The 12,459-nt window shown below is 45.8% G+C and overlaps 1 protein-coding gene across 3 annotated transcripts in view; it reads left to right on the forward strand.

Annotated features, from left to right (window-relative positions):
* Positions 1-230: 230 nt before the first annotated feature.
* Positions 231-12,459, forward strand: part of BMP2 (bone morphogenetic protein 2) — an 85,992-nt gene continuing 73,763 nt past the window's right edge. For 2 of the 3 annotated variants that reach the window (XM_055815911.1, XM_055815913.1), the window contains exons 1-3: positions 231-369; positions 1,307-1,665; positions 4,115-4,352. In XM_055815911.1, the coding sequence (XP_055671886.1) occupies positions 1,314-1,665; positions 4,115-4,352 (590 nt within the window). In that variant the 5' untranslated portion in view covers positions 231-369; positions 1,307-1,313. Of the gene's footprint in view, positions 370-1,306; positions 1,666-4,114; positions 5,785-12,459 lie in introns of those variants that run through there. The other variant, XM_055815910.1, reaches the window with a different exon arrangement.

Here is a 12,459-nt window from a genome sequence, read left to right on the forward strand (position 1 = left end):
TCTGGTGCGGGTGATGCAAAGGACATTTTTTAAAAGGAGCCTTTTAACTCCATAGACACATAGGGACCCATTCACGGGCAGGCACACGCACACACACGCGAGGAGGAGGAAGAAGAAGAAGCAACAACTTTTCGATCGCTGCTTTTAAAAAGGAGAAGCCCTTCCCTGGCCGGGACTTGCCTTCTGCCTCTTCAACCAGCTGCTAAAAGTATGTTTCTGAGGCGGACTGTACTTCAGGGAACTTCTGTTTTCTGCTCGGCAGCTGTAGAGGAGCAGCAGCGAAGTTTGGAGTAACACCAAGTGATGCGGGAAAAACACCCCGAGAGCAGAAAACCCTCCTGCAGACACAACCCCTGCTGCTGCACACAGGTATAACTCCGGCGGTCGCAGATCCGCTGAAAGCCTCCTCCGCAGGATGACTCCGTGGGCCACGGCGGAGGTGCTAGTGCTCTGGAAGAGAGAGGGGGGACGGGACACTAATCATAACAATAATAATAATAATAATAATAATGATAATCCAGCGCAGAGTTTCACGGGGCAGAATATCATCCTGTGGGTTTGGCTAAGGACGTAGCAGGATTTGTATTTTCCTCCTTCCCCTTCTTCCACTCCGCCGAGGGAAAGCAGCCCTCCCTTCCTCTCCGCTGGGGGAAGCCGCTGCCCCACCGCCGAGCCGCGGCGCGGGGGAAGCGGAGCCGGCCCCGAGCCCCGGCGGCTCGGCGCGGCTCGGCGCGGGGAGGGGAAGACGGGGGTCGGGACGGGAGCGCAGCGGGGAGGTCGCCGGGCGCGTCGGCCGGGCAGCCGCCCCTTCCCTCGCCCGGCGCCGGGCGCTTTCCCTCGCCCAGCGGTCCCGGGAGGCCCGGGCCGGGCCGGCGCACACCTGCGCCCCGCCGAGGGCAGCGGCCCGGCCCCGGCCGCGCTGACAGCGGCCGCCCCCTCCGCCCCTTCCCCTCCGCGCTCCTTTGTTGCGGATCGGATCGGCCCGCTCCGCGCCGCTCCCCCTCCCCGGCCCGGCTCGCTCCCTTTGATCTCCTGCCACGGGGATCTGCCTGCCTCGCTGCGCCGCCGAGCACCTGAAGCGGCCCGACGGGGCCGCGGCGGGGGGGTTCCTCCGGTGCCGGCCGGGCCGCGGCGGGGGGCCGCTCACCATGGCCCGCGCTTCGCCCCGCCGCGGGGGCCCGGCCGGGCGCCGGGGTGGGACCCACCTGCGGAGCGCCCCCGCCCGCCCCCCCCCCCCCCGCGGCGCGCTCCCCCGGCGCGGTGTCCGCGCTGACTGGCTCCCATCGCCTCCTCCTCCTCCGCGCAGGTTGATCATGGTTGCCGCGACCCGCTCCCTCCTGGCGCTGCTGCTCTGCCAGGTGCTGCTGGGCGGCGCGGCCGGCCTCATGCCGGAGGTGGGCCGGCGGCGCTTCAGCGAGCCGGGCCGCGCCGCCTCGGCCGCGCAGCGCCCCGAGGACCTCCTCAGCGAGTTCGAGCTGCGCCTGCTCCACATGTTCGGGCTGAAGCGGCGGCCCAGCCCCGGCAAGGACGTCGTCATCCCCCCCTACATGCTGGACCTCTACCGCCTGCACGCGGGCCAGCAGCTGGGGCAGCCGCCGGCCCTGGGCTACCCGCTGGAGAGGGCCGCCAGCCGCGCCAACACCGTCCGCAGCTTCCACCACGAAGGTAGGGGCGGCGGGGGGGCCCTGCACGGGCGCGGGTGGCGGTGTGGGGCCGCGGGACGGGCTGAGGGAGCGGAGGGGAAAGGGGAGGGTCGGAGGAGGAGCGTCGGGGCGGATTCCTCTCCGGGAGCGCCGAGGCTCGGCCGTCGGTAGCGCGGCGTTCGCCGGGTGCGGTGGGGCGGGCGGCTTCCCGCCGGCTGCGCGGCCACAGCCCCGGCACCGGGCTCTGGCGTCCCGCTCCGTCCGGCCAGAGCCGCCCCTTTCATTTACTTTTTTTTTTTTTTTTTTTTTCCCCCCCGCTAAAACCGGGCGGCCCCACAGCAAGCGTGCCCACAGATCGCTTTTCTTTGGCGAGGCGACAGAGAGCTGGAAAGCCTCCCTAAGGCGCGGCCGGGCCGGGGCCGCCGCGGAGGTTCCTAATCCTTATCTAATCCCCGTGAGAGATCAATGGAACAATCAATCGCGGCCTCCTCGGCCGGTCCCTCGCCCCGCCGTCGAGCAGCTCTTTAGCCCGGACACATGCTGTGCCCCCGCCCCCAGCCGCCAGCACCCGGGCTGGCGACAGCCCTGTGGCAAGATTTTGGCTCTCACCTGCAGGTAACCTGGCCAAACGCAGCGCTGCAGCCCGGCGGCACCTCCGCCCCTCCTCACCTGCAGCCCACCGAGGCAGCGGGCCCTCTGGGACAGGCCCTTGCTGAGCAGCAGGGTGGGTTTCCCAGCTTACCTAGCAGTCGCGGTGGCATTAGCCACGGCATGGGTAGGCCCGTGGAGCCGGTGCCGCGCGTGTCACTCGCGTGCTCTTTGGGAAACGTTTCCCCAGGTTGTAATTGTTCCTGGCTGCTAGACTCTGGTGCTGGCATGCAGGTGCCGTGGCCCTGCTGTAAAAGCAACGAAAACACAGTTTTCCATGCTTTTAACACAAAACTGCGTCAAGAAAAGAAGTTCATTAGTATTTAATGTTTCTGATGGATAAAGCAGCTGGCCTTGGAGAAGCGGATGTGCTGTTTAGTAGAAAGCCTTATCGTGAGAAAGGAGATGAATGATGAAACTTAACCTCTCATTGTTTGTATTTCCCTACGTGGAAAGTAAACACCTAGTAGCGAACGGGGAGAAGCCAGCACATGGGTCATTCATGTTAAACCTGAGCATGGTAGGCAAGGGGCTACACAAGAGAGGAGCCAGAAGGGCAAAGTTTATAGGTTTTAGGCAAATGTAAAAAGGCTGCAGTTTCAAGCAGTCGTACTGTTACATCAAAGACTGGTTTTGAGATAAAAGCTATTCTATAATTTTCACAAAATTAAGAAGAAAGTCAGTGTGAGTCCATTATTTCACCAAGATCTCACTTGGTATTACTGGCTTCTTAAAAGCAGAAGGACCACTCAAAACATCTGTGTATTGACAAGTATTGGTCTGGTCCTGAAATACCATAAAGCTGAGCCTTACCTTATGCAAAAAGATGTACTGGATCCAACGAGGAATGCTTACGTGACTAAGAACTGCTAACAGCAGTTATGGCTTCCCCTTAGAAAGTGAATGTTTCTCCAGGATGCTTAGCACCAAAATTAAAAACCATCATTTGAGAGAGATTTGTTTTGGCAAATACTTTTAATTTCTTCCACGTCTGCAACAGCAACACACTTCTTAGCAACCCTAGATGTATTTTACTCCCTCTGGAGCTTCATTCAGTTATTTGTTGACTCAAAGGTGAGAATGGCCTGGGGTTTAGTGACTTGTTAAATTTGGGGTTTTTTTGTGGTTTAGAAAACCTGTTGTTCAGAAGTGACTTTTGTTTCATTATCCCTTTACCATTCACCCCTTTCTAGCAGTTGAACCTTCCTGCCATTCTTCATGGCCCTTTTGGGTAAATACTAGGGTGTGCTTTGTACAGTGCCATTACAGATGTTGAGTTCACTGCCTGTAATTAAGATGTGTAAGTCACCTAAATTGTGAAGTAATATTTTTCAGAATGGAGTTTAAGGAATTGGTATTAGAGCCATGTTCTTGAAAACAGCAGAAATGCAATACTTACACTAAGTCTTCAATTGGTTTTAATGATTCTCATCAGACCCCCACAAACTATAGGGCTTGATTTTTTTTTTTTCTCACTAATGTCCTTGAATTCCAAAGTAATGCTGCATGGTTCTTGCCACTTATTGTAACCACCTGGAATGCAAAGGGCACCAGTATTCAATCAAAATGTGTAACAGTGAATGAAGCAGTCTTAGCTTCATGCTAGACATGCTGGCGTAAATAAACAGAAAGAGAAGGGAGATGGTATTTTCTGCCTGAAAGTCTTTCAGATCTTGTATGTCACATGTGTTAGCTGTCACTTGAAAGTTGCCAAGAGCAGGCTATCTGAGGGGTTTGGTTGCATGTCTCAGCTACTGATTATTTTTTCTCTCTCTTTTTTTTTTTTTTTTTTTAAATTTATTTTCCCTGTTTAATCAAATTAGAAGTTTTGGAAGAACTGCCAGAAACAAGTGGGAAAACAGCACGGCGTTTCTTCTTTAATTTAACTACCATCCCTAATGAGGAGTCTATCACCTCAGCTGAACTCCAGATTTTTCGGAAGCAGGTGCACGGAGCCTTTGAGAACAACAGCAGCTACCATCACCGTATTAATATTTATGAAATTATAAAGCCAGCCACAGCCACCTCTAAGGACCCTGTCACAAGACTTTTGGACACCAGGTTGGTGCATCATAATGCAAGTAAATGGGAAAGTTTTGATGTAACGCCAGCTGTTTTGAGGTGGATTGCACATGGACAACCTAATCATGGGTTTGTGGTAGAGGTGGTTCACTTGGACAAAGAGAACAGTGCCTCCAAGAGGCACGTTAGGATTAGCAGGTCTTTACATCAGGATGAAGATAGCTGGTCTCAGCTCAGGCCATTATTAGTAACGTTTGGGCATGATGGCAAGGGACACCCGCTTCATAAAAGAGAAAAACGTCAAGCGAAACACAAACAGCGTAAACGCCACAAATACAGTTGCAAAAGGCATCCGTTATATGTGGACTTCAATGATGTGGGGTGGAATGACTGGATTGTCGCCCCGCCGGGGTATAGTGCCTTTTACTGCCATGGGGAATGTCCTTTTCCACTGGCAGATCATCTAAACTCAACAAACCATGCCATTGTTCAGACTTTGGTCAATTCAGTGAATTCCAAAATCCCCAAGGCTTGCTGTGTGCCGACAGAACTGAGTGCTATTTCCATGCTCTACCTTGATGAAAATGAAAAAGTTGTATTAAAGAACTATCAAGATATGGTTGTGGAGGGTTGTGGGTGCCGCTAACACAGCAAATATATTAGACAAATACAAAAAAAAAAAAGCTGACACTTTAATATTTCCCAATGAAGACTTTATTTATGTAATGAAATGGAAAGAAAAAAACACAACTATTTTGAAAATATATTTATGTCTACGAAAAAGTTGGGAAAACAAATATTTTAATCAGAGAAATATTCCTTTAAAGATTTTAAATGTATTTTAGTTGTACATTTTATATGGGTTTAACCCCAGCACATGAAGTATAATGGTCAGATTCTTATTTTGTATTTATTTACTATTATAACCACTTTTTAGAAGAATAGCTAATTTGTATTTATATGTAATCAAAAAGAAAAAAATATAGGGTTTGTACATAATTTTCCAAAATTGTAGCTGTTTCAATTGTGTGTATTTAAGTTGAAAAGAATACATGGAAGGTTACTATGGCAAAGTGCATAGCACATTTGCTTTCTGCTGTGCTACTGTTAAGGTCACAAGTTCAAGTCCAGAAAAAAGTGGATAATCCACTCTGCTGACTTTCAAGATTATATTGTACAATTCTCAGGAATGCTGCAGGGTGGGCTGTCCAATCCATGAGAACTGGCATCCTCTTTAGGTGGAACATTTGGATAAGAACCAGACGTTGCTGATCTAGTATAAATACTGCTATTCCCAACTAATTTGCAGTGTGAATATAAGAAGGGCCAATAGAAATCCTATGGGAGGTGGGGGTGGGGGAAGAGTGAATCCTTTCTAGACCTACAGAAAAGTGAATGTTTGATGTTTCCTTTAAAATTCCTTCCTTTAAAAGTCCTGGCCAAATATAAAATAATAAAAACTAAAATGTCATCTTTTTTTTTTTTGTGATTATGTACGCTAAAGAGGAATAACTGATTTGTACCGGCCCTTGTCTTTAACAGTTGGAAAAGCATTGCATACTTCCTCACCTCAGATGAGAGCTCACTTCTGTGGAGTGTTGTAGTGAAATTAATCTTCAATTTTTGCCCTACATACAGCAAGCTGTTGTCATATGCAGCCTCGTATCTAACCTCAGCTGATGGTCTTGCTGTTTTGCAGATTAGCTTGTCTTCCTTTCCAGGGTTTTGTGTTTGAAAGCTTTTTTTTTTTCTCCGTTCCCAAATGTTTAAATCTGTTTCAGATAATAAATGATAGAACTCTTATATTTCTTTCTGAAAAGTCCAATCTGTGAGAAGAAAATGGTTCACTTGTGCAGTCATCACAAGGATAACTTGTGCTTACATCTTGTTTTTTTAATCCTTCATGTAAGGGGCAAAAACATGATTTGTTCTTGGCAAACGCAGCATTGAAGCTAATGCTTACTGTGCCCGTTGTGCGCTAAAAGACTGGTATGGCAGTCAGGTTACTAGCTGTAGAACCACACAGTGGCTGGGTTGATTGTTGAGTGAAAGTTGTGCTGAAGTGGTAGAGTGGGAAAGTAGCTTAAATTGGCTTTTTGGTGATCTGCTGAAAAGTGCACTGAAGCTGGGAACAGAATGAAATTGTGATAGGCTGCTGGTGGTAGGTTCCTGCCTATTTCAGGAGCTCTCCACTGTATTTAGTGGATCAATGATGACTCTGTGCTGATACCTCCAGAGATGTCAGAACCACCTTGTGCCCTGTTGTGGATCAGTTTCTGGATTTGGTGAACTGAGGTAGTACTTCCTAAAGCCATGTGTACAGTTGGCCCATTAGAGACCTCTCTAAGTCATCTCTGGGAGCCTCTGATTTGGGCCTCCTACTAGCCTAACTTTTTATTAACAGAAACCTCCTATTTCTCATGGCCCTCCCCAAACACCTCCTTTTTTACCAGAATCATCTGAGTTTCAGCAAAGGTACTAGATAGGTTTGTTGATCAGAAAGGCTAACTTCAGGATGTCTTGCAGGTCTTCTCATAGAACAATTCTCTACTGCTAATGGTCACAAAAAGCAATGGGTACAGAGAGGAGGAGAGAAAACCCAATTTCCTCTTGGCTGCTTCTGTTTTTCTCTTGTGAGCTTAGAAATATCTTAGGCTAGCTGTTAAGTTTCTGTGGCAAGACAAAACTTACCTATTTCTTTGTACCAGCAGTATTTTTAATAGCTATTAGAGAACAATCCATCACTGTGCAGTTTGGCTCTGCTTATTTTTGAGAGGTAGCTGATGATATTGGTCATGCTGATACTACGTAGTAGCCTATGAGTTCACTGGGCGGACAACCTCTGTTTGGTTTTTCAAAAGACCGATGCTGTTTTGTTGGCTAATACTTTTAGGGGGGAGTGTCATATGTGCACAAGTTTAGTTTGCCTTTTGCTGGTTGACAGCTTTACTGGTGATGAGTAAGTTTATGGCTGTTGCTTTGGCAAGGCTGTCAGTCGGAGGATGTGCCACATTGAAAAGTTCTGCAAGAATTCATTGATTGTGATGCATGGTTGTGCCAGTGGTCACAGCAGTGCTAGTGTACTGTATAACCTGAGATTGCAAAAGCTGGACATAAAGTGCTGAAAATTGGAAGATTGCACCATTTCTATAAGCAGGAAGGGTATGATCCCAAACCTGCTGAAATCAGCAAAGATTCCATGGCTCTTCTAACCAGATCCTAAACTCCAGTGTTGCAAGGCTTAAGTTTCACAGCTCCTAGCCCTTCATGTGTAACTAGATTGAGGGAGGCTTTGTACCGAGTGGTGACTGCTTTACTTGTCCTGTAAGGCATGAGAACACGTTGATGCTAATCTTGTTTAAAAAAAATTGACTACTGCACTTGTCTGTGCATGAGCAGTAGCTGGCTCATGGCGTGATGCTGTATTCCTTGTGAAGGTAAACCTCCTTGCTTGACAAAGAATTGCATCCTTAGTAAAATACACTGTGAGACCAATGTATAATCGTAGACCTATTAAGACCCACTCTCGTAAGCGTTTCTATACCTGCTTAGGCTTAGTCACAGAATCATCAGTTCCATGCTGATCTTGAGGAGGAAATATGCATGTGTCAAGCTCAGCATGTCAACAAATTTCTGCAGAATTTGTTTTGTAATGTATCTTTAAATCCTTAACCCTTAACCTCTCCAGATTGGAGATGTGAGAGTGCTGCATTGAAGAGTTTGGTTAGGATTTAAAATTCAAGAAACAACAAACTTTCATACATGAGTAGTAAAAAGTTCTAGAGATCAGTTGGAGTCCTGAACTCTGCTAAATAGGGTTGATGATCAGACAGTCCTGAAAGGTTTGGGCTTTCTGACATCTGCGTCTGGTAACGACTGCTAAATAATCCTAAATAGTAAAGGTATGCTGTCACCACAGTACTCCAGTACTTACTAGTGTTGTAGTACTCTACGAGAAGAAATTAGCTCCTTTTTTCTCCTTAAGAGGAGAAAAAGCACAAGATCTCGAAGGCAAAATTGCCTTTGTTGCCTTATAGCCGGTTTCCCCTAAACATATTGCTTCTAGGCACTTATATAATCTATATAGGCAGAGATTGTGATAGATAATGTCACCCTTTGTGCATTTCAGATAAGCATCTCTCTAAACACAAATGTGATCAGCATCTCTCCTTGTCCTTTTGAGACTCAGTAACAGCTTTGTCAAGTGGCTTGATAATTTTTGCGCAAAATTCAGTTGGACTTCTGTGGTCAGCAACATGTAAAAATGACGTGGGAAGATCTTCAGTTGAGGTAAGCTCTCCCGAGAGCATTGGCCATTTTCACTGAGCAGGATCTGCTCTGCTGCGCTAACCTGGGCTCATCATGATCAGGCGTTGAGACCTTTTCTGCTCATATGGTAATGGGGTTTGGGTGTCCACAGACTATCACCTGCTTCCCCCACTGCCAGGCAGGGAGAGGTCTCGCTTGTGCAATCAGTACTGATGAGGCTTGGAGAGGAACATGATTTATTGTACTCTCAGCTTATGAAGAACGCGCTCATCTGGACTGCATTTATATTAGACCCATTTTGCTACACTATTAGAAGAGGATAATTATTGAACTATTTTATTGTACAGCTATCCCTATTTTGTTGATTTTTGGGGTTTTTTTTATTGATTTCAGGAGGCAGCTAATTGCCATATGGCAGCTTGATGTTAATGTTTTATGAAGATCAGGAAACAAAAGTTTATGAAAAGCTTTTGTATAGTAACTGCAGAGTTTCAAGAACTGTTTTATACTTCCTGACAGTGCAGGTCTGGCTTAATGGTTTGTTTTTATTGCTTAAGAGTGTAAACCTTTCTTTAGCCGATGTGTGGAAATTATATCCTCATCCCGCATTACGCATTTCTCATTGCTCATTACTCATTCCCTGCTTTCATTTCTGCCATCTGTAATCAGAGCTTTACTGTTTCAACTGCATGCAAAATGCTCCTATCCTTTGCACAGTAAGATACTTTTCCTTAGCACTCACCCACCCTTTTAAAAAAAAAAAGGGGGGGTGGGGGTGGGGGGGAAGGGGAAAAAAAAGGGGGGTAGGAAAAGCCTACTGTGTCTATATTGTTTTTCTCTGTTTTGGGTGGAGTCTGTCTTAGATTCTGGTTGCTAGATGGTTTCTGTAGTAACAAGCAGAGAAAAAATCCAAGACTGAAAAGGCACTTTTAAAGGTGCCATATCTTGCCTGAAGTATTATTTATCTAATTATGGATATGGAATGTTTCTCTTCTTTATATTAAGGCTACCCCTTTTGGTAGGGCAGACTGCTGTTTTGGGAACTTGATTTGTTTTGTTCTTATAACATGAGAACATGAGAGCCATGAATTTTGCTCCCAGTTGACTTAAGCTGCTCAAAATAATGATGAAAAGCCAAAGGCATTAAAATGTATTTTTAAAGACGTTATAAATGGTTGTTACAGGCACAAACCACTGTTTTTTAGTTACATAGGAAAGGTTCAGAAGGACACTTGGATTTTACAGATTAGTATGTAAGGAGGGTGCTGGGTAAAAGTGGCAGTCTTTTATTTTGTTAGACTGCTATATACAAGGAAGAAACTCCAACTCCTTCAGAATCTAACATTACTCTGTTGTACTCCACATTTTTTGTTTTTCTCCTAAGATATTTTGCAGGCACGTGAGAAAGTAACAGTTTGTGTGCCCTTTACATTTGCCTGGCTTGGACACAAAAAAGAATTCAAAAATTACTTTAAGATTACTTCTTTCCTGTCTCTGCAGTACTAATCCTTCATTACCTGTATTCCTGACGGCCTTGTCTGCAACAAGCAGTAATGGTTTCCTAAGGTGGAGTTTCCTCTCTTTTTGGAATCTAGTCACCTGTCCGTGCCCTCTGGGATTTGGCAACCTTCTGTCCACAAGCCTTGTGCCATGGTCACTTAGAAAAGCAGGTACGCTGGTGTTGTCCTGGTTCTGTGTCCTTTACAGAGACAGATTTGTCCTTGCCTTCAGCAAGAATCTCCATTTGGGAAGGGTCTGAAGGCTTGCTCCCGCTGTGTGCAGCAGGAGACACCTCGTAACACCAGGGACCGTGTTTGTAACTTGCCAGAAGTCTGAGGGCCAGAGCTCATTTACATCTGTATTTACATAGTGCTGTGAAGGCAGTCAGCTGCAATACCTGCCTGGGCTTGTGTTGCCCTTGATAGATGAACAGAGGCTGAGAGTTGTTGGACTTCTCCAGAGGTAGGAAACTTGCAGTGGGTCAGCTTGGTTCTCAGCTCATAAGGTGGGGTAGTGAGATGTATTTTTGCTCTTCACAGTTAATTCTCCTACAGGCTTCTGCAAAATGTGCCTGGCTGCCTGCCCTTACAGAAAGAGGACCAGAGCCGCTGGGTTAGGTCTGCAGTTGGGTATATTGGCTTACCTCCAGGAAAGAAGCAGATTGGTGCCTTTTTAGCTTGAAAAAAGGCAAGGATTTTCGTGGGAAGGAAGTTGTAGGTGAGGGAAGTGGGGAAGGACCCTCCAGGCGTTTGAAACTGAAAGTGTTAAAAGTTTCTAGAGGGACTTCAGGTAGAGAGATCAGAGCAGTGAATTGATAACATTCTGAAAGTTCAGGTTCCCACAACAGCTGGACTGTGGCAGATTTACAATTTAATGAGGCTGATAATCCCATTAGAGATTAAATTAAGAAGGTTTTTCTGGGAGATCACCAAGAAAATTATGAATATTGTACTGTAGCTTGGGTCGTAATGCTAAGGCGGTGGAGAGCTGACATGTGCTTCTTGCACTGCAGGATACTGTTTCATTCAGTGTGTCTCATTAAAACAGAGCGTTCAACTCCAGCAGTGTTTCACTACAAACAGAAGCAAATGTATTATTATTATTACTACTACTGTTATTACTATCATCATCATCATCCTGGAAACAACATGCAGATTAAAAGATGGAAATATCAACCAGATCTGCAAATCAGCACAGCTCTACTGACTTCGTTCTCAGGCAATCTGGTCCTTTTTATTAAAGCAAATCCTCAGAAGGCAGAGTGACCATGTATGAAAAATAATGTATTTAAGGTAACTATTGACATAACTCCAGTAGCTTGGAACTTGCACAAAACCCTTTTTTTATGGCATCCTGCACACCCTAGTGATGGGAAAGTGTTGTATGGAATAATGACTCTGTAACCACAGACTTCAAAAGTATAGAATGTCTGCGGCATGATGGAAATAGCTGTTTCCACATCAATAATATACACACAGGCATATTGAAGCTTAATTGCAAGGCCAATGGTGATGGAAGGGGGAAGGGATATCTGCCTACAGCTGCACCAAACACAGGGGCTGAGCAGAATGCCTTTGCTTTACAGCCAGAAACAATGATTCATTTCATTATAATCTTGACTTTTGCATTTTTCTCGTGACTTATTGATAACTTTGTATGGGACTTCATAGACCAAGGGAGTTACTGACTCCTTAGGAATTAGGAAGGGAGACAGGGTATATATTATTTCTTATAAATGTCACTCTGGCTGTTGTTTTAAATTATTCTATTTTAAGGAAAATACTAATGATTTTTTCTGCTTACATTTTGTCTTCCTTTGAATGAAAAAATCTTTCACTTAAAAGCAGTTTCTCATTTAAGAGCCCGCTTTTTTGTCTATTTTCATGAAAAAGCCTGGTCTCCTACTTGACATCATACTGTTAACATGAAGGCAGTTTTGATGTCACAAACTGTTACTGTTGGATCGAGTCCTAATGCACATGGAAACTGTTTTCCCAGCCCTGGCACTGAAAATAAAAGGTGGGCCCAATAGCTTTAAGTGAAAAATGAGTGGGTTTGTACTGCAAAATACTGGTGTTATTGATACTCTCTTATTCCTGTTGTTCAAGACCTATGTTACTGGAATGACAAGTATGTTCTCATTTTACTGCTTTCAGTGTACAGACTATTGGCATCTTGGAGAATTACTTTAAAGCTTCCCCTGCTGGAATCTCTTGAGGATGCCATGTAGCCTGATATTCTTAGAAGGAAAATTTCCTCATGCTTTCTGGGGAGAAGCCTCAGAATGCCACCTTGAGACTCAAAGCTCAGAAAGAAATAGAATTGAATCTCTCTTCTTAACCATTGGTATTTTTAAAATCCGTCAACATTTTTGGTT

This window comes from Falco peregrinus, chromosome 11 (genome assembly GCF_023634155.1).
Source record: "Falco peregrinus isolate bFalPer1 chromosome 11, bFalPer1.pri, whole genome shotgun sequence".
NCBI lineage: Eukaryota > Metazoa > Chordata > Aves > Falconiformes > Falconidae > Falco > Falco peregrinus.